Source organism: Molothrus ater, chromosome 5 (genome assembly GCF_012460135.2).
Source record: "Molothrus ater isolate BHLD 08-10-18 breed brown headed cowbird chromosome 5, BPBGC_Mater_1.1, whole genome shotgun sequence".
Classification (NCBI taxonomy): Eukaryota; Metazoa; Chordata; class Aves; order Passeriformes; family Icteridae; genus Molothrus; species Molothrus ater.
In genome coordinates this window covers 56,923,344-56,946,027 of record NC_050482.2, presented here as the reverse complement: position 1 = coordinate 56,946,027, position 22,684 = coordinate 56,923,344, and the positions used below count along the sequence as shown (strand labels likewise).

Genomic DNA, 22,684 nt, shown 5'->3' with positions numbered 1-22,684 from the left:
TTTGTGTGTGCTCCTGATTTAAGGTCTCAAGCTTAAACAATTCTTCACAAATATCATGAAACAGAATAGACATTCTGCCTTGCTGGTGAGCTGTTTGTGAAACCCCAGTGATTTCCATCTGGAAGACAATCCCTTATGTAACAGATAGCTGCTACCAAGTTTGTCAGGTGTTGGGAATGTGTGGCACTTAATTTAGGCAATCTGTTGCTGTGGCTGAATGAGAAGCTGTTCCTCCAATGCTACAAATTCAACATACAGAAGTGTTTTGCTGTAGATAAATTGCCTTGTTACTAATGGTTGATCCTGGAATCAAGGCAGAGCTAACACGAGTCCAAGGCGTGGGGCAGAGGTCGCTTCAGCCACTGCAGGACCTGAATCTGAGAATTCAGATTGGTCCTACCTCAAATCTGAGCACTTTCTAACACCAGGAGGGTGCTCAAAGCATGTGAGTGTGCTGAAACACACACAGCCTTCCTGCTCTACAGCAGAGCTTAGAAATACAAGCAATAAGTACAGATTTCTCAATTTATTTATGAAAACATCAACTTTCAATCAATATGCCCTTTATATGTTCTTTCTTTGGGACTCTCAGCCATTACATTTTTTGACTCTCTAAGGGAACTCTGATGAGGAGCACTTTGTGGAAGAAACACAAAATGCAGTTCTCCATATAGTAAACTGTGTGAAGGAAAAGATTTGCAGTATCTTTGCTTTCACCACTTTTATATAAAAAGTGACTTAGTGTTGAATTACTTTTTAAATGGCTAAAGAAATAGTGACTCCTTTAAATTACAAATAAGTTTTTACCATAAAAACTGGAACCTGACTTCTGAGAATATTCTTTCAAGTATCCGAGTCAGCTCAAGATTAAAAGTCCAGATTTAAAACTGATTTTAGGTGGTCAAAAATACAAATAGGCACATTGTCACTTTTATTCTAAGTGGCCTATAGTCAGAACCATGTCATCAAGCATTGGTTAAGTGGAAAAGTAGGAGCCTAACCAAAGCTGGGCATCTAGGCTCTCCCTGGGACTGACAGGAAAGGTAAAAACCTCCAAAGCTTACATTGTCCCACCTCCTGAAGGACAGGCTGAATAAAGTTCTGGAAATGTCTTTTATGAGCACGATGAGAAATTTTTGATGCACAAACTTGAAAAACAAGAGATTGATCTCTAACCTCTTCTAACCTCTGAAGAGCCTTTTCAGGTATCCTCTGCATCTCTAGGAGCTGAAATACTTCTAAAAGTTTTCTGCAAGGCAAATGAAATGTTTAGCTCTTGTTGTGAGGAACAGTTATCTCCCAAGAACTTTGAAGTCTCAAGTGCTTTTCAAAACTGTATCTAAAGTTTTTTAGCAATATTTGTTAGGATTAGGTCTCTTCTGGAAGAAGTGAAATAGAGCATGGACTAATGGAAATTACTGAGCCTTGAATGTTGTCACATTGTGTGGCTTCTTGTCTTCAGGGGAAGGTGCCACTCAAGGAAATGCTGTCATTCCCTTTAGCCAAGTTACATTAATTTCCTCCCAAACCAGTTTGTTAACAAAATTAGAATCTACAACAAGATGAAAATAAAAGAGACATACCAGAGGAATCAGAAAATAAATGGTCTGCTGTTTATTGTGGGTCTAAATGACGTCACAAAGATGACTTCATTTGTCTCTAAAATTCAAATGCCCACTGCATAAGACTTTATATTGTTCCACAGGAAGTATGTTTTACCACTGGATTAGGACACTTCTGTTTGCTGTAAAAAAATGTTATGTAAGCTTACAATAAACAGCATCAGGAAAAAGAAAGACCATTTTCTTTTCAGGGTATCTTTTTAAACTCTTCCAATATTTCTCCAGTGTAACAGTTTTTTTTCCTCTATTTTTTTGAGCTCTGGTTTAAAGTTTATGTTAGTTTAGGAGGGGAAAAGGGGAAACATGAATGAAGCAGAAATTCCTTTGGGATACCCAAAATGTAGCTATTTGCCTAGACTGATTAATACAGTTGATTCCACAGACAAAGGTATGATCTGCAGTTTGTATAAGCTCCTGAGGGGATTGTCTCATCCTCTAGTTTTATTAAGCCTGAAAAATCTCTTCTACCTCAAAAGGGCACAGAAAAATTGTAATTTAAACTACTTTCAAGGTGAAATAATATTATGCTTTCCAAAAGGGTAGCTCAAGTAACATTTAAGGTTCCCCTAATTACATCACACTGTCCTTAACACAAAGCTTGCCAAGCCTACAGGAGAAACGCTTGAGTGGATGGGGAGAGCAACCAGTTCAGTTCCTGTATTCTCCATGCTGCTTCTTCTTTCCTTGTGGCAAGGCTCCAAGGGAAAAGGGGGACTTGATGTTCTGCCTATCCCTTTCAGCTTCCTCATCCTCATCGTATCTCTCATCCTCATCTTCATCCTCAGCTTCACTGTGGTGCGGGCTGGAATGCTGAGAGACAGAGGGCGATGGCGGCACTGATGAAGGCCTGGGGAACCTGAAACCTTCCGTCTGGTGGGGACAGAAGCAAGGTGAATGTGTCAGCTGAGCTCCTCAATGGGTTTTATACAGCAATTTAAGGCTATCATCACTTCAGAGGAAGCCAGTGGAAGTCATATGTAAGCTAGACCTGCCCTGCAATCTAAAATTAAGCTTCTCTCAACCCAGATCCTCCTCAGTCCTCCTCTGCCAGTAAATACACACTTGTATGACAGAGAGTTTACCCTGTGCCATAAACAACATCCTGCCCTTCCAGCATTACTTTTGCAAAACATGGCTACCTTTACTGAGCCTTAAAACAATCAGCACAGGACAAAATCCTTCTGTACTCTGTAGTCAGAATATGCTTACTGAAATCCAGGTTTCAATCTGAACATTCAAAACAGTCTTCTAGTTATAATGTCAGCATCTGCAAAAGGGTTTTGGTCTGAACCTCCTCTCTCCTTACTAAAAAAAAATAAAAAGAGCTGCTCTTTGAGGTTTGGTTCCAAGTAACATTGTTCTGAGCAGCTTCTCTTCTCAAATTGGTGCTAATCTGGACCAGGCAAGAACTTTTTTGAAGGTGTGCCTTTAAAGTGACCCCTTGCAGCTCCAGCCAACATACCATGTTCAGAAGAAGGCAATACCTTGCCTTGCTTTCCCTAGAACATCCTTTCCCAACTCCCCTCTATTTGGTTGGTGCAGAACATCTCCATGGCATTTAGCAGAAGCAAAAAGGAGAAGCAGCCACTCTTCCAAGAGAAATTTCAATGGCCAGTTCCTCAGCTGGTGCAAAGTGTCATGGCCCTATCCAGCTCAGTCTAAATCATCTGAAGACCTGTTCCTGTGTCCCACCTGGTAACCCCTGTGTTTGGCTCTGATACCAGTAGGCTGTGGTTTAACCCCAGTCAGCTACTCAGCCCCACACGGCCTCAGCTCACTCCCTCCTGGAGAGGCCAAGGAGGGAATCAAAAGGGGGAAAGTGGGAAAGCTCATGGGTTCCATTAAGACAGTTTAGTAGGGAAAGCAAAAGCTGTGCGCACAAGCAAAGCAAATCCAGGAATTCATTCCCCGCCTCCCATGGGCAAAGAGGTGTTCAGCCATCCCCAGAAGAGCAGGGCCCCATCACAGGTAGCAGTGATATGAAAAGACAAATGGCAGCACTCTGAACATCCCCCTTTCCTCCTTCTTCCCCCAGCTTTATATACTGAGCATGATGCCATAAGGTCTGGAGTGTCCCTTTGGTCAGTTGGGGTCAGCTGTCCTGGCTGTGTCCCCTCCCAACTCCCTGTGCACCCCCAGCCCCTCACTGACAGGGTGGGTGAGGAGCAGAAATGTTCTTGGCTCTGTTCAAACCCAAGAACTAAACCATCCCTGTGCTATCAGCACCGCTTTCAGCACAAATCCAAAACACAGCCCAGCTACTGGGAGAAAAATTGACTCTGTCCCAGCCCAAAACAGCATACTCCTGACTGGAGACTGGGTCTATAACTTGTTAAGCTTTTAACTAGGAGTTCCTAATTCTCTTTATTTAAACCCAAACTTGTTAACTCTCTTCTCCCTCACACTCTTCCTGTCTCTTTGTAAAGCAGACAAAATGAACTTATTTCCAAAAGCAGACTTTACCTTTGGTGGAGCACTTGGTTCCATCTCAAATTTATCTGGGAATGTTCTGCTGAGGGCCAAGTGTCTGGCATGCATGTAGTACTGCAATAAAACAGAGAAGCCATTACAAGTCATAGAAATCCTGGGTAGATTTAAGCAAGGAGGGAAAGGAACATAAAATGAGTTATCTTCTAAAAGATGGTGCTGAACAAAGGCTAAATGTGTTTTCAGATAAGCAGAATCCAGCTGATATCACTGCTTGTACTGTGAAGTGATGAGCCATTCATGATAGATTCACACCAAAGAAGTCTGGAGCAGAAGCTGAATAAGGTCAGTAAGATGTATTAAAATGGAAACTAGGACTTGTCTTGGTCAGTGTAGTTCCTATTGAGTGACAGGTATCCTTCATCCCTCAGGAAAGAATTGTTTTTTTTTTTTAACAAGGAAAATTTACATTTTTTAAGTGTGCATATGTATTACACATAAGTTTTAGGCTCATTCAAAGTCACTTTGGACTGCACTGAAGCATGTGTAACAGTGACAGAGAAGTAACATTTATGAGTTCACTGATGCCTGGTATTTAAGAATTTGACAAAAATATTTTTAGATCCACTGTATTCCTGAGTTTGCAGCACATGCACAGAAAAAATAGCTCGTTATATCTTATGCAGTGTTAGGAACCATATAAATACTAAGGTTCACACACAGGTATCAGAGTAGGAAAAGGTCCAAAATAGTTACAAAACTCATATATGTGCATCCACTTCTTTAGTCCTGCAAAATTGAGAACAATACTTCACTACTGTCTTCTGAATCAGGTGGTACTGTAGTGCCCTGTGTCAAATTAAGAACACTACTTTGCATTTAAAGTACAGAGGTAGTTATGGAGTGTTGAGGAGCCACAGAGCCCAGCAACATTTCATGGAGGATGGGAAGGATTTTTGAAAATGTCCAGATGACTTAGGAACACAAATCCTCCTTAGTGTAGGTGTTGCCAACACCACCAGATTTTTACATTGTGTTTAGCACCAGCAAGAGCTTGGTGGTTGTGACTGGATTCTGCTCTAACCCGTTCAGTCTCTCCTTGCCACTGGAGCATGGAAGGATTACACTGAAATGTGCAGGCTCTGCCTTTATCCCCCTGGAGAAGGGAATTTCAGCATGGGGCTGTGTCCTCACACAGCAGCACCGTGCTGAAGGCTCTGGCCAGGCCTATGACCCTGGAATTTTTAATGACTCTTTCTCACACACCCTGCCCAGGTACTTCCAGTCCAGGAGGTCGGAGAGGCGCTCGGTACGGTTCCTCTGGATGATCCTCTGGCGCCGGTTCTGCTGGCAGAACCCGTACAGGAACTGGGTCAGCTGGTTGCACGACTCGTCCGGCGAGCGGAACCTCCTGTCCACAATGTAGATCCCTGAGGGACACGAGGGAGGCCGAAGTGAGTGGGACTGAAGATAGGATCTGACCTCCTATACCTCCAATCTACCTTCTGTCAGGTGACAAATGTTACATGCAGTATATTCTTTTTAATGTTAAAGACAGCTACAACTGGAACATTAGTTACCATTCTGATGAAATGGAGAGATGCAGAGAAATATGTTATTTTTTTTAAACTTTACTTTTTTCTACTTTTCAGGCTGAAATTCAGCAAATTCTTCAAAACTCAGAGGCTTTGTTGATGATGTGTAAGTATGTCCAAAAAGGTTCGAGTTTCTGGATAAAGATATATAATTTTTATTTCCCATAATTTAAAAAATACTGACTTCTTAAAGAAAACATAATCAATCTAGTGCTTTCCTAGCTTGCTGTAGAATTCACAAGTGTGGATGGCCAGAATCAGGCTGTAGGAGAGAGGCTGTGCTTTCTGTAGAAATACAAGTGTTTCCATAGAGACAGCTAACTCACATACATCATTCAACAGACAATTCTGGCAGAGAGAGGGCAGAGGTAAACTTTGCCTCTACATTGTTGAGATTAATACTTTATTTTTGCCACCCTCCTTAAACCAGAATGTTGGGAAGAAGAGGGTGCCAGACCTTGCAGCTCTCTTAATGGACATGAGAGATGCAAAACTACCTTAATGAAGTGCTTGGGACCAGCACAGTAATTTATACAACTCACACCTATGTTTTGGCAGAGAAGAGCAAGTGACCTGGGTTCTGTGGTCTCTCTGGAGGGTCTCAAAGACATGTTCACCCAGGCAGGTGTATCTAGATTTTGTACCTAGCTCTAACCCTTCCCTCTAGGTCAGGCAAAGGTAGCAGCAGTGTGAGGCTGTCACTGCCTGATTGTGGAAAGAAGCCCAGGTACTTGGAAAGAGGCCCTAGTTTGGGAATATACTCCATATTCACAGAACCACAGAATTATAGAATGGTTCAGGCTGGAACGGACCTTAAAGATCATCAAGTTCCAATCCCTGCCGTGGCAGGGACACCTGCCACTATCCCAGGTTGCTCAGAGCTATATCCAGCCTGACCTTGGACACTTCCAGATATGGGGCATCCAGTCAGCCCTGGCTAAGCAAGGAGGAAAGGACAGGGAGGGCTGTGCCTTGCTCTGTACCTCGGGGAGGCCACAGCTTTAGTGACAACTGCACCAGTTGGAAAACAGGGACAATCAACCCTAAAAGGAGGAGCTATTGAGGCAGAGGATGACTCAAGAGGCAGAATCATCCTGACATACCAGGCATTGGCACTCCAGTAATGAAACTGAGCAGATCAGTATTTGAAGTAGATTCCTTGTATTTCCAAGGATTTTTTTTTTTTTTTTGAAGTGTACATGGTAATTTAATGTTTGTTTGGGGAGGGTCATGTCACTGGTCTCAAATCCCATACTATTAAGAGGAGCAGACTTTCCCAGCTTCTTTGGAAGGCTTAGAGCATTATAACCAGAGGCACTAAAGGGAAATGCTGGGAGACTCCAGACTGATATGAGCTGTGATGAATTTGGAAGAATATGGAAAACAAAAGGTTAAAGGGAGACCAAAAAAAAAATAACCCGTAAAGCGTTTGGATAAATATGAAAGCTGAAATCACTTGTTCAACTTAACAAGATATTCAGAGCTCTGAATATATTCCCCTAATGCATTTCCTTGTCCTAGAGAAACACAAATTTGAGGGTAACAGCATGGTTGCTGTGCTTTTTGCTTTCCTAACTCAGAGGTGATATTTTGATATACTGTTAAAGCTCTTACCATAAGCTTCTGGGTCAGCAACATGTTCCTGCATGAAACAGCCAAATCCAGAGAGGTTTGTGGTTACACTGGGAATGCCCATCACAGTACACTCAGCTGCAGAAAGAAACAGGCAAAGAGGGTTTCAGGACAATACACCTGCAATGGTTTCACCTTTATGAGGGGAAAAAAAAAACAGAACAGGCAGACAGAAAGTCCCATAACAATAAAGCTGCTCTGAAAATGTCAAGTGAAAACTATAATAATGTTTTGTTGTGGATTATTGGAAAAAATATAAAAAGAAATTTTAAAACAAAATTCACCCTGTGTTTGCAAACATATGTTTGTGTTTCAGAGCAGCTAAACTGAAAACTTTCTGGGAGTGCAGTTTCAAAACAGAGAACTCCAATACACGGTCAGGACTATGTGGATTTTAAACTGGAGCCTAATGTACACCTATGTTCATTAGTTGTTCACAACTCTTTACGAAACTGAATCTCTTCGGGGCAGGAGCATATCAAACTTTGGATTTCGATAGTTTGCCAACAGGTCTCTATAGCAGGGAATAAAACCCTCCAAAATAAAAATCCCACCCCAAAACACCAAACCCCATGATTAACTCAGGACTTCATTCACAGTAGATGTGGAGCTAGTTTTATAAAATCAGAAAATGTATGGATGTTTTGTAGTTTTTTCTGTCGCATCCATGAGTAAGGATAATTGCTTACCCTCCTTAAAACGTTTTTGCCAAGGAGCCTAAGCCTAACCTACACCAGCATGCAGACTCTAGTCTTAAAAAAGCACAGAGACTTCTACATGGCCTTCACTCATATGACAATAAAACTCGTGTCTATAAAATAGTTATACCTTTAAAAAGTAGTCTTTGTTTCTGGGAGACACAAATTAGTATTGACAAAGAGCATATTTTAAGTCAGAATCTATATGCTCTCTGCATTTTTAGAAATTTCCAGTTAATTCAATGAGATTCACTATCACTGCATGTATTTCTGTTAAATAATAGCTATGGTATTACATAATTCTCTCAAACTTGTTATCTTGAATTAAATCCACTGAACTATGTCAGCTGGCAGCATCAGATTTCTTGCCCTGCTTTTTTTAATATTCACATTCCTGCACATCTTTTTTAAAAATCCTTCAACCAAGAATTAAGTTTTTAAAATTATTTCTTGTTCTAAAGCCATCAAAAATCAAAAGATTACATATTAGTATGGGAAAGAGAAACTGCAGGGACAGTTTTGCCAGCAGTAAGACCTTTGCATGGCAGAGGAAACAGAGTTTAAAGAGTTTTTGCAGCACTTCGGAAGGAACTGGCTGCATCAACAGAATGGGTGTTCATCTTTCTGTGCTAGTTAAGGATACAAAATTCCTACCTGGAGTGTAGCCCCAGGGTTCATAGTATGATGGGAATACACCAAGGTGGCAGCCTCTAACAAACTCCTCATAGTCCAAGGGCAGCAAGGGGCTTGTTGAAGAAAGAAACTCTGGATGTAGGATCACCTGGATATTCAAAACTTATGTTAGAGGTAAAAGAAAACCATCATTGATATATTTCAATTATCAATAAGCTTAGGCACCTTTATTCACCCTGGTCTTTTTCTAAGTATCTGGACAACACCTCCTTTGGCCATCCATCTGTTATCTACCCCACTGCCCATACTACAACACATCCTGCCTATGTGCACTCTTGTCCTGGAAATGGGACTGACGATGAACCCCCTTTTCACTGGACAGGTATTTGGCTTTATCTTTCTTCACCAAGGAGGCCCACATGCATTGAGAATTAGGCCTAAGGCTGTGGCATTTAGCAAGATTTGGTCTCTTGTACATAGGTATGGAAGATTTACAAAGGCCTGGACAGTGACAGGACAAGGGGGAATGGCTTCACACTCTCAGAGAGCAGGTTAAGATTGGATATCAGGAAGAAATTCTCCCCTGTGAGGGTGCTGAGGCCCTGGCACAGGTTGCCCAGAGAAGCTGTGGCTGCCCCTGGATCCCTGGAAGTGTTCCAGGCCAGGCTGGATGGGGCTGTGAGCAACTTGGGCTAGTGGAAGGTGTCCCTGCCCATGACAGGGGGATGGAATGAAATTATCTCTAAGGCCCTTCCAACACAAATCATTCTATAATTTTATTGGGATGTCTCTTTAGGAGGAGGCCTCAGACAGACACAGCACTTCTGAACTTCACAGCACTCCCTGAGATAAAGGAATGTTCACTGTACTCAACAGATCTCCCACGAATGGATGGAATTTTGAAAGCAGACACATTATAGCCCTGTCACCACAAACCTGTGCCTAATTAATCTTGCTGAAAGACACCTCTAAGGACCAAAGTTAATTTATCTGCATGACTCTGCAGGGCTTGGGGTTACTGCCCCAAATCTGCTGCTTAGAAGCAGCAGAGAAGTTGAGAAGTGCCTTGTATGTGGTGCCCAGTCAGCTTCGGGAGGTTGAAACATGAGGGAATGGTTTAAACTGCTCTGGGTTTATCTCCCTGCATGAACATACCACAGCCATTATTCCATGCTCAGGATGTGCTTTTATCCCTTCTTAATAAAATTGTCATGCTACTCACTTGAGTAAACAAATGAATGTACTCAACCAGTAAATGGGCTGTAAGCTCATTTTGCAAGCTTAGTTGATCCCAGTGATTTCACTGGAATTGCTGAGGGTATCTTTCACATGCCAGCTGTATCTGCCTGAATATGTTGCACCTCTCTCAAAATTACTTTCAATTTGAAGTTTACAGAAGTTTTTTTAAATGGTTTTCAGCTTATTAAGTATTAAGCCTGTTCATGCAGGAGGTAATTTTACAGTGGTAATGACAGATTTCTACAAACTTGACACCTGCTGAGAAGCAGATCATCATGTCTGCTATGTTATATCCTAGGTGCTAAAAGCCTTCAAGCAGTTGATTCTGAGGCATTTTTTACTACATCTATACACAGTGCATCCTTCCCCCTACTTTTGTTACATCTTGTGTATTATTACCATATGATGATCCCAGAATTTATTGGAGTTAATGCTCATATGTTAAGCCAGGAAGAAGCAACTAGGAAGTATAAGAAAATATTTACTTAGGTATAGCCATGGGTTTAAAAAGAAACTGAGAATAACTGATATGTCATTGTTAGAGGTACTTTGGATCTGGCTTTAAAGAAAAGGTTTGGAAGAGGGAGAATTTGCAATTTTAGGTTCAACTTTGACTAGATAGATGTTGAGATAGTCATAGTTTGAATATCAGAGACTGCCAGGAAAAAAACAACTTTGGCAGACCTGTGAAAGCAGAAGCTGATAACTTCTGTGGTTTGACAAAGTAAACATGGAAATAAGGAAAAGATTTATTTGCACTAATTTAGTTTCAACAGGTGATGTAAACATGAGCATGGCATGAACAGGAATTCTTTCTGCTCAAAGCCCTGGTTAATCTTTTACAGAAAATGCTACTATCAGGGTGTTGCTCTTAAGAGATGAATCAATACTCCAGGAATGTCTGTGCTCAAACTTTGGACCTCCAGTTTTAAGCAAGTGACTCCATGTCAGAGTTTTCTATCTGGGTGCAAATGATTCATGGCACTTTCTTGATTTCAGCAGTTAGCAGCTACTCATTCAGTGCAGGAGGCAGCAACGGAAACAGCTCTCTAACCTCAGATTTCTAACTGGAAATCAGCTTGGCTAAACAGCACCTGAGGATCTCTGTGCAGTGACAACTTGTTATTCCTGGAAAGGGAGGAGGAGAGAAGTACTCTAGCAGTATAATACCGCCTATCAAGAATTTAACTGCACTCCCCATGCTAGTGATGCAGACTGAGAATGTTCAGAGAAATCCCATTTTGGGTCTCAAATGAGGCAGCCAGAACGCACCTTCACGCGGTCTGTGCGGTTGTTGAACAGCCCAATGCGCCGGATGGTGTTGAGGATTGGGTCATTGCTGTCATCAATCATGTTGTGGGTGGTCACTGGAGGCAGAGAGTGTCTCTGAGCACAGAAAAGGCAATCCATAAATCAGAAAAACTCTTGGCTAACAGTCCTGTTGCCATTTCCTAAGGCTACTGGAAGACAGTGACAGATTTTGTCATTGATGTAAATAAGCTTAATTTACCTCAAAATAAATTAATTTGTACTAACTTTAAGAAGGGCCCACCATTTAATTTTGAAGATTGTTAGTCAATGCTGTATCTCCTTAGCATTTGATTTCACATATTTAATAAAAGTGGAAAAATCCAGGCTCAGGAACAACTCAAAGTTCACACTCGGCTCAAAATAAAAGAATTAGGAATGCACGTGACTGAAGCAATATCCACGGACTCCCCTAAAGGTCCATTTGGGTCATACTCTCATTGAAAACAATCAGAGCTGATTTTAGATGTTACTGATGAGAAGTGTATTTGCTGAAAACTTCTTCTCAATGCACACATATTGCTATATGCCATACTCAATCCTTTTACATCATCACATTCATTATTTTGATTAGATGTTTACACAAATAACATATTTTCTGACCTGAGTTGAAAAGATGGCTCTTTTCATAATGCTTATGTCATCTCGGTCAAGAATCTTGTTCAGGTCTGGGATTTCTCCTCTGCAAAGGAAACATGCAACCAATTTTACCAAATGATTCCTTTACCAAATGATTCCTTTTTGTAAAGAAAATGAAGAAATGGCCAACAAGGTCTGATCTGAAGTTTGCTGATATCAAGATGAACCTTTCCTTTGTTTTCATGGCCCTTCTATATTCCCTATATTGTGTTCTCCCACATACTTGCTGATCTCCTAATTAGCTTTTGAAAAAAAAGCTAAAGAATTGCTTTCTTCTGTTTTTTGGACATAGCTTGTTTTTACTGAAGTTACAGTCATCTCACCTGTGCTTTGGGTCATTCACTTCCAACTGTCTTCTGAAACTATATGACTGAATCACTAACACATTATACTTTGTCTCTGGTGATTTTTTTAAGCTGAAGTAGCCAGTTTTTGACAGTGAATAAGCCTTTGTGTTACTTAGACAACCCCGTGTCTCTTAAGAGTCTTTCCACTACAAGCTGTTGGAACCTTTATTTTTTTTCTCTGTGATTTGCCTGTTAAACAAGTATCCTGTTTATGGTCCCATATCTTCCTACCATGCCCTCCTATGGATGTCAAAATCCCTTACATGAAGAGCAAAAGCACAGAAACAGCACAAGTAAAGCCACCTGAACATGAGGCTCTGCAAGGCAGAGCAAAGCAACTTATTCACTCACTTCAGCAAGGCATTGTAGAGTTTCCTTCCAAACTTTTCTTTCACAGACTGTGCAGTGTCCCTAGGAAGATAAATAAATATACATATAAAACAGGAGAATCCAGGACAAAGACAGTATAGAAGAGATTCCTGCTACTGGAAATTGAACTGATAGACTGATGGAACCCGGGATGCAGAAGCAGACAGAGGTCTGGTTCTCTAAGCTCTTTCATCCAGCCAGCAGTTGTGCTGAAGGATTCCAGCAGAGCTGAGGATTTAACCTACACCTACAGATGAGTGCACTGGGAAAGCCAGGGGCAGGCTTTACTAGGGATTCCTTCTAGCTCTCTTCTCTGATCAGTAGACCACATGCCAGCTGTGAAAAAAAAGAGCATATATATGACCCTAAGTACTGCAACATGATCATTAATAAAGGACAGAGAGAGCTCCAGCTTCTCTTGACCTGGAAGAGAGATGCAAGATATAAGAATTAAACAAATAGCAGTTTTCAAAGCAAGCTTCCCCCTTCACTTTCTGCCCTATTTCCCAACTCACAGACTTTTGGAAACAAGTGATAGACTTAAAGGTAGTTGTCTTAGTTTGCAAAACAAAAAAAACTTCCTGAAAAGCTCAGGCCAAGTTTTAAGCCAATAATGAGGCCTATGTCAGACAGATGTTATATTTTAGCTAAGGAAGAACTCCAGTGAACCCCTGTTCTGCATGCAAAGAGTAATTTTTATCATTCTGCCCGTGGCAAAAAGTTCTGTTGTCAAAACAGCAAGTGCACTCTAAGTTTGAGTGAATCTACTGAGAGTGAAGTTTCCACTTCACAGAACCTTTTCTGCCTTTCTGATTTCTAGTTATACTTTAGGCAAAAACGAAACTTGTTAAGTGAAATCTTAAACTTTACCAAGCTGGGAATCCACATACCTGTTTTTAGGTGCTCTTTCCCAGCTCACATAGACACAAGAGTGGATAAGTCAATTTTGGGTGAGTTGTGAAGCAGCCAAATGTTAAGCCACACTGATCCAAACCCCAGCAGGATCATTCCCACATAACTATACTTTTATAGATTGCCATGCAAAATATCTAAAATTTAACCCAGATGGGATAGACTGCTTTTCCAGAAGCAAGCAGAGGAAAAGAAGGATTTTATACCCCAAGTCAGCCTTCACATATTAATTTCTAAATGCTGTATTCCTGTATAAGTGCCAACCTCTTCTTGTCTTTAATTTCTGTGGCATCCTGAGAATCATTTGATACTATTATGAAATACTGCTAGCAGGTGGGTTTATCCTGATTATGATTATGACCATGATAATGCTGCATACAGTGATGCAGAGGGTCTTCTGCTTTTCTCAGAGAAGAACAGCTGAAAGCAGTTTTTTCTGATACAGAATCACACAGCAGTTAAAGTGAGGTGAAGGTTAATCCTGCTCCTGCTTTGCTTTTTTTTTTTTTTGAAAAGTTGCAAAATAAGTAGGACTGTGACAATTTTCCTTTTATAGCTGTAAGTTTCACTACTTGGTTATGGCCACTGCTTGTTGTAGTCCATATAGAAAATTATAGACAATTATCAACTGCTAATCTGCTGGATCACACAGTGCAATTTCCATATTTTTAAATAAAAGAAGATGTGTAATTAATTTCTTTTTCCCACAGAGAAGCTTACTGTTAAAAAGGAGCAGGCAGTCTTTAATTATTCACTCCTCACAGTGAGAGAAGCTCACTGTGAAAAATGAGCAGGCAGTCTTTATTTTGTGGGAGCTCTGTGGCACATCCAAAGGGAGTACCAGAAACATCCAGAAAACATTCAGAACACTGGATTTTCTAGAGCATTTGTCTTTGTTGCTACAAGTACTACTTGCTAATAGAATGACAACACAAGTTAACTAAAAATAACTGTTGACAAAAAAAAAAAAAAAAAACAACAGACCTAAAAGAAGAAATATTTGACCTTATTTATCTTTCCTATCTCTTTCACGTCTGAAACACATTCTAATTACCCACAACCCTCAGCTGTAGCAAAAAGAAGGAGCATTCCCCAGCTGAGACTTTTGCATGAGTCCCCACCAGACTGTACCAGAGTGGGAATGGCAATTACCAGAGCTGCTTCCGGACTGCTTGTCCTTTCAAGGTTTCCACATTGAAATTGTTGGTTTTTGCTGGCATGATGAAGAACACGATAACTGTAACATCAGCCTTGTGAACCTACATGACAAGAAATGAAGAGCAATTTAAAATAAAAAAATCTGATACAGGGTATCACAGCCAACTTTAAGAATTAGTCACAGGAAACGCCAAATGCACTTTGGTTTTCCAGGAAGGCTCAGATCTTGTAGCTTTTGCTACAAACAAAGTTTTGTCAAATCAGAGATCAAGACAGAGATGTCACCCAGTTTCAATTTGGGCAATCAAATCTTCCTGAGCTCTCATGGTTTAGAGAACTTCACTTTGGCTGAGCACATAAACTGCAGAAAAATAAAAGTCCTACACACTTTCTCACCTGACACAAACTGTGCTGGCTCAAAGGAGTGAGTGTTTGGTTTACTATCTGAGGTATGCCTAGGCATGATATGAGGGAATTCCTACAGCAGAAAGAACAATTTTCTACCTGAAACTCTGGCAAAGAAGCTGCCAGACATGTAAAAAGCCACAAGTAACTTCTTGCCCATCTCTCCCATCCAGCTATTTCAAAGGCAGAAAGCACTTGCTGTGAATTCTGACCCTTTATTTCTAGGTGGTTTCACTTGCTAGTTTCTCCTGTGCATGGAAAAGGTTCAAAATACCAGGTCCATTCATTGCTGCATGAATGAGGTTTTACTCCTCTCAGCAACTGTTTAATGAAAAGCTAAGGGTGAACTCTGTACAGAGCTGTAAAAATTAAATTACTTTGAATTGCCTCCATTTCAAATTTTAGATACAAAACCATTCAATAGTGTGCCTTCTCTCAGACTGACACAGAGGGAAATGTATAGTATAATAAAACCTATGGAAGTCATCTATCATGTTTATGTTAATTAATGTTCTTCCCTTCCCTCTCTTCAAAGTGGGTTCCAAGTCCATCATACTACAATCCTAGTGTGCATTAACAATCTCTCCCAACATCCATATTTTATTTGCAAAATTTTAGTAAGGTTTTCAAGCAGCAGAGGAAGATGTCTTTGTAAAATAAAACAATATCATGCAATGGTATGTACTTTTAAGGTTCAGGCACAATACTGAGACATGTTTAGGAAGTACCACCATTTCCAGACTTGTAATTAGTACTGGTAGTCTACTATTCCCAATGGAATTACCTCTTGAATTAATTACAGAGCAAGTGTTGTTAGAACAGCCAATCAGATGTCGGCATCCACACTGGAAGAATAATGGAATAAATCCAGGCTCAGTTTCTGGGAGAAGAAACAGTACACTGCTCTGTAGAGCCTGGGAAAACTAGCCTGTTTCCTTTAATTTCTATCAGCCTTGTTTACCATGGATGTCATCAGGAAGAACTTCACAGAAAGGGTGATCAGGCAGTGGAAGGGGCTGCCCAGCGAGGTGGTGGAATTCACCCTCCATGGGAAGTGCTCAGTAAACAACTGGACATGGCTCTTAGTGCCATGGTCTAATTGACAAATGGGTGATTGGCCAAAGGTTGGACTCAATGATCTTGGAAGTCTTTTGAAGCCCTAAAGATTTTATGATTCTATGATATAAATCATTAGCTGCAGTAAGAGATTGCTGCAATAACTGCTCAGGCAATTCTTTCCCTCTTATCGCACAAGACCTTCCACGTTACCAGCATTCACAGGTGACAGCCATGAAAATGCCATTAACAGGTGGCTGATGTTGCACAGCACAGCCAAACAGCTGATTTCTGTTGTGGAAGAAATACTTAGTTCTGTGAGGTGATCTGTGTGAATGAAGGGATTAAGAATTTCTAGGAAATCCAGAGGCACTAAATGCCATAATAATAGAAGGTGGTGGTAGAACAATTGTACTTAGGGCTTTGAACATTAGTGATTCTTTCATCCCTGCTGACAGAGCAGTACCATAACTTTTATCCAGATTTTCCATACTATTCAACTGTTAAGAGTACAAAGGACAGAGTCTAGGACAACAGCTAAATGCCAAATGACTGAAACCAATTAGCATTATTAGCATTTTTTCTGGGTTTTCTTTTCAATTATTAGTCTTTGGGACACAATGGAGACATTTTCAATTGTAGGTAGTAAGTGCTCTGCTGTGTGATTTTTAACAAGGCCTTGCTCTTATCTTCATTGAAGTACTCCATAAAGACATTTAGAAACACTGCATCAATTTTGTAGCTAAGGAAACAGAACCATAGAGACCTGAACGGCTTCCCATTGCTTTGCACCACACCACTGTCACTCTGTGAATTTTAATGCAACAATTCCCATCCAGTGGGGTAGCAGAGATTTAAAAGATCATAAACAGGTTCTAACAAATTAAGGAATTTGCTTAAAAGGATGTTTTTAAAATGCAGCTTTAAAGGCTTACTTTTATTTCCATTATAATATGTAAGCCATCAGGGTAAACCCTAGAATACTATTTTCATTACTTCTCTCTAAAAACCAGGGAGGCAACCATGGATTAATTTCTTGAACTATGTAATCAATTATTTTCAATTATACAACCAATCTATCAATTAAAACTGTGTGAAATCACCATATATTCTGATAGTTCAGGAGGAGAGCCCTATGAAAACTATGAATATCCCATAATTACTTCCCTATAAACCTGAGTATTGAAAGGGAATTCTTATAGGTGACTTCCACAGGATGGTGAGTTTGAGCATAAGCTCTATGCTTTCAACAGCTGTGTAAGCTTTCTTACCCTCAGCAAAAAGTTTAATCTTGATAAGGCTTCTAGAAACATATCAGCTCCTTTGTTGGAAAACTCATATCTCCCAGCAATGAAGAAAAACAAGGTTTTGTCAAGATCGAAGTCAAGGTGGCTGAAAGCAAGAAAACAGACAAGAACAAAGTATTTCTCGAGATACAATCAAATAAAACACATGACAGCTTTCTATTCTGGAGGAACTTATTATCCCCAGAGAAAAATGGAACTGAGGCTTTTCTGCTGTGCTTTAAATTGACTATCTTAATCTGACTAACTGCATCTTGGGTAAATAACAAACAGATCAAGATCTGCTGTCTGAAATCACAATCTGTTAAGTAGAGTCAGATCTGGTGTCTAAAATTCCCTTAGCTTCTGACTGAGAAATCCCAGACAGCCATTTGAATAAGATGGTTTCAACATTTACACTCCTCTATGAAGTACTTGTTAGTCCTCCTGCTTTGGTTCTTGCTTTAAATAGTGTTGGACAAGCGTTGCTAATGTTTGAAAAGTAAAAGCATACCCATAGAAATGACCTCGAATGAACTCTTGGATCCTAGCCTTGTACATGGAATGCAAATTCTGAAACTCATGCATTGCTGAAAATTTCTTAATGTTCAAGCCATTTGGGGTGACAACATCTGGAAAAGCAGAGAAAAGGCAGAGGTAGACATCTTCAGAGTCAGAGAAATCTTTAAGGAAAGAACCAATGTGTCTCTCAGATTTATGTGAACAGGTTATGTATTTATGTTATTCAAGGTGGGGGGAACAGCACTGCCTCCACAAAGCTCTTGCACGCGGCTCTGCACTGTCTGCAGCATCAAAGCAGCTTTCACCTGTCCTCAGCACTGGGTAGACCCTGTCCTTTTGTCATGTCAAGACCCCAGTAATGTCTCCATTGAGCCATACATTTGTTGTGCAACTTGCCCTTTACCTCTTTATCCTTGATATCACTGTTCCCTGCTCGATCACTACAGATTGAGAGCCCTTGGAAGAAGAAATTGTGCTATGCCCTTGTTTACTGCATGGCACAAAAGATGTCCATTCTATCAAAACTTCCGATGATTTATCAAAAAAGAGAGCATATAAGAAACCTTTATAAAACAGCCCCTTTACAGTAATCAGTTGCATTCCCCTAAAAACATCCAAGGAATAGTACTCTTTACATTTTTACTGCTGCTCTCCTCTAAGATTCTAAAGGATCTTACCATTAAAATTTGTTAATTTCCAGCATTTTAAAGGTAGAGTTTTGGGATATACACAGAGGACAGGCACTGAAATTCAGTCACTCTTAGCCTTCCTGGTAGATCTCAGCAGCTATTCAAAGGCTTGCTCTAAATCCAGTCCAAGTAAATGGAAAGAATGCCATTTTCTGTCCTTTGAACTGGGTTATGAATGAAAATGAAAGGGAAGGCCAGTTCCTCAGCAGATGTATTTCATGGCAACATAACTGACTGAAACAGACTTATACTACTTTATGATAATTGCCTGACATTATGCAAATGGCACAGCCATTTTTGATTATTTCCTTGAGAATTACAGTCTGCTTCAGCAATATATATGTTTCCCTGCCATGTAAGTGATCTGTGGTTAAACTTTCACTTGAAAACGTCCTGAAACACTCTAGGTTAAACTATAACAGATGAAAATATAACCTTTAGTAGTAACCATGAAATAGCAAAAGTCTTGATAGATCTGTTTCTAGAATATCAATTCTGAAACCAAAGACCAGGAAATCTTTACTTGTTAGGTACTTAAGATTTGGTTTTCAATGACCAGTCTTGGTAAACATGAGGAGAAAACTTGTGCTTTTACCTTCTTCTGCCCAGCAGTTAAGAATTCTCTGAACAAAGACCTCAGGGGGGAGGTAACAGAGCAGAACCAACCATCCTCCACTGTCTTTACCAATAACACACCTTCTCCTTTCTCTGACCTGTTCCTTGCTCTGTGTGAGAGAACTGGCTCATGCAGGACAGAGCTTTGAGACTCCAGCCATCTCCAAGACTTCCCAATACAGGAAGAATCTCTTCCCCAGCTATTTCTGGCTGGCTTCTTTCCACACTCGCATTCATTTATCAGGGAGTTTTGGAGAGTCTCACCCACCAGCAGCAGCCTGTGCATAACCTACTCCCATGTCCTTTGGTTTAACTGCAGCTTCATTTAGCCTTTCATGAGGACTGGGGCTCCATCCATCTCTTGTTTAAGGCTTTGAGATGCATGACAAATGTGGTGGCCCAAAGAATCTAGTTCACTATTTCTGCTCAACACACAGAAATATTTTGAACATGTGTGAGGGACGAAGTGATGGAAGAGAGTTTGGACCCTATGCTGTTTTTTTTGTTTGGTTGGTTGTTTTGTTTTGTTTTTTTGCTTTTGTTGCTGTTCTTGTTGTTTAATGAAATCATATTTTTGCGTGAAAAATTGTCCCAAGTAGGTCAAACCAGAATGTTTTAACTTCTGTATTTATAGGAAAGAAACTGGCATGATTTAAGTAATGTTAGCACAGAATTAAGTTTTCTCTTGATAGATCACTAACAGTTAGAATTGACTTGTACTTTTTTCAGAGTTTCCATCTATGATTTTGATCAAATACATACAGATAGGAAGCCTAGATCTTGAACTCAACTGATACCTGAATCTCTTGGAATTTTGATTCAAAGTTGCTAATGAGAATATGCTAATGAGAAATATGTTCCATATCTAAGTGAAAACATTAGAAATCCCATAACACCATTTTTCAAATCACAAAAATATAACATGATCACTGACAAAATCCTGCTCGATAAGTCAAATATACTCAAGCTTTTGACAAATATGGTTTGATAAATTGTTGATCACATAACAACTGCAGCAAGTGGGATCAGCACAATGCAAGCAGTCATTCTGCCAGGTTTAGACTGGTAAATTGGCCTTTGTCTCACTGCAAAAGTTCTCTATGCAATTAGGTTTATTAAATTTTAAAGGGACTTCTCCAAGTGATGAGATTTATAATTTAAATTATAATCCAAGTTTGATGTTAAAGTGGAGTAGCAGAGACAGCTCAATTTAGCACATTTCTGAGTTATTTTTAACTAACAATTTATTTGAAAAGTTTTTGTCTCAATAAATGCAAATAAAATGTAATTGTGCTAATTCAGCATCCTCCTTTTAAAGGTTTATTTTTAAAGTCGATAGAGAAATGCACACATGCTTTCAGTATTCTTGTTCCTTAGCAAGCTTAATGACCTACTGAAGGACTGATGGGCGTTTCAAGAAATCAATGTCTATGCAGATTTCACAACTTCAGAGAGACTAAATAGTGTGAGAATAGGTTCCTGCACAGTTTATTTGTGGTCTTGGATTCAGGGAAACTATTAAAGTACTTATTCCCATCAGAACATACTTTCCACTTAGAGTCATCTCTTAGGATTTGGGGTGACAATTTCTACTGAATTTCTTTCTAGCTGTATCAACATGAAGCATGACATCTGTCAGTAGTTTTTTTAACCCAAACATTAAGTATATTTACTTGGTTTCTTCAAAGTTGCAAGAATAATCACAAAAAGCTCAGGCCTGTGAATCTCTGTGCATGGAATTCTCTTCAGCTTCAACTGATGTTTTATCTGTGAGCAGTCTGGAGATTTTCTTCCCCAAATTAAACTGGATTCAGACTCATTTCAGTCTCCTAAAATCCCAAAACACAGACTATGATTTTCAATGGTAGCTGTGGTGGGGAGAAGTGTCATGCCTATATAAAAAAAGCTTTAAAAGTCTGATTTTCAGAGTGTCTGCACTTTGTAAAAATCAAGGCCTTTCAGAGATATTCCAGTTTAAATGACTGAACTTCAGTGACTTTTAAGACATGGTTTTGTGCTTAAAATAAAATGAAAACGATAATCTAGATCCACCATCCTATTGACAGCTAGTCAGGAATGAGGCAAAGGTTCATTTTTTTTGGGTTCAGGAACCACCGTGTGGCTTGAATCATTGAAGTTAACCAGGATAACAATCCCAAACTATAATCAGCACTGCAAATCAACCAACAACTCTACAAAGAGTAAGCAAAAAATCCCCCAAATAAACAACTAAACCCCCAAAATAAAACAAAAAAACAAGCTTAAACAAAAACAATAATTTGAGCACTGTTTAATTTAAAATAACCAAGATACCAACACACCTGCTAAACAGTCTCCAAAACTGTTGTGCAGTTTTCCCTCATGCTGCTTACCTGCAGATGGAGTATTGGGATCTATCCCTATAAAGCACTGAGATGATTTAAAGAGAAATTTGATAACACATCAAACTGGGATCACGAGCTTACTCAAAATCTATGCATGGAACAAGACAAGGTTTCTAAGCTTCGTATTTTATGAGACTAATATCAAGAGGAAAACCAGACAAATTATTGAGCACAGAACTATTTTTCAAGCTCTACTTGTTGGCCTAATAGAAGATATTTTATCTATATGAAGCTTATCATGGTTCAGTTCTAAAATCAGGAAAACCCTGCCACAGACCAAATTCCTGAAGTTGAGGAGTCCTGGCAAAAAAAAGCCTAACATCCATGGAAAATTGGTTAATCCCTGTAGCATAGCCAGACACACCTGTGCATGTGTTCTTTCTCTTCATGTTTGCATACTGCCTCTATTATGCTCATTCAATCTAAGGATATGTGGGCATTCTGAGGAAATAACAGTAAAAAAAAAATAATTCAGGTCTTACCAGGGCTTTTTTTAAGCATATGTTCTGCTTCTGTAGCTGTGATCTGGGAGACTGTGGTGAACACATGGGCACAATGCACAGATGCCCGTTCCATACAGTACCGATGGTAAATCTGCCTCTCTCCAGCCTCCTTGTCAATGTCAAACTGTTAAATAACAAAACCAACAAAAAAGACACCTGTGTGACATGACCATCAAACTGTCTCCCTCATGGAAGGTTTCTCCTGCTAGGCTCCTTTTCCCCAGGGAATGAGAACCACGTGATTATGCTGCTGTTCTGTCATTCTGGTGTTTGAACTATTTTATCAACTTCAAGGAATTTGAAAGAGCAGGAGAGCTCTTAGATCCTGCTTGTTCCTCAAAGAATGGCAGCTCTGCCATGGAAGGAAATCTAGATTAATGATTCCATGAAAGGTAAGGATCTGTGGAATTTGGCCTGCTGGCTGTCAATGTATCATGTTGCAGCTTCCACGGGCTTGTGGGAAAACTTGGGAGAGCAGAGAGATTGCTGGTAGCTGAAGGGAAGAGAAGAAAACAGGAATGGGGATGAGGACAGAACCTGGGGATTTGGCAGAATGGTGGGAATCACAGGTAGGTGAGAGAGAAATGGAGAGGCAGGATATAAAGACTCAGTGACAATTCCCAAGGGAAAAAAGAAAACAGAACATGA

The 22,684-nt window shown here is 40.0% G+C and overlaps 1 protein-coding gene across 1 annotated transcript in view; it reads right to left on the bottom strand.

Annotated features, from left to right (window-relative positions):
- Positions 1-1,591: 1,591 nt before the first annotated feature.
- GYS2 (glycogen synthase 2) overlaps positions 1,592-22,684 on the bottom strand; it is a 42,280-nt gene continuing 21,187 nt past the window's right edge. Inside the window, exons 5-16 of the mRNA XM_036404995.1 lie at positions 22,016-22,160; positions 17,838-17,955; positions 17,312-17,432; positions 14,574-14,680; positions 12,492-12,551; positions 11,758-11,836; positions 11,119-11,232; positions 8,629-8,755; positions 7,259-7,354; positions 5,316-5,479; positions 4,086-4,166; positions 1,592-2,492 (exon numbers count right to left, since the gene is read on the bottom strand). Coding sequence (XP_036260888.1) covers positions 2,271-2,492; positions 4,086-4,166; positions 5,316-5,479; positions 7,259-7,354; positions 8,629-8,755; positions 11,119-11,232; positions 11,758-11,836; positions 12,492-12,551; positions 14,574-14,680; positions 17,312-17,432; positions 17,838-17,955; positions 22,016-22,160 — 1,434 coding nt within the window. The 3' untranslated portion in view covers positions 1,592-2,270. The remainder of the gene's footprint in view (positions 2,493-4,085; positions 4,167-5,315; positions 5,480-7,258; positions 7,355-8,628; positions 8,756-11,118; positions 11,233-11,757; positions 11,837-12,491; positions 12,552-14,573; positions 14,681-17,311; positions 17,433-17,837; positions 17,956-22,015; positions 22,161-22,684) is intronic.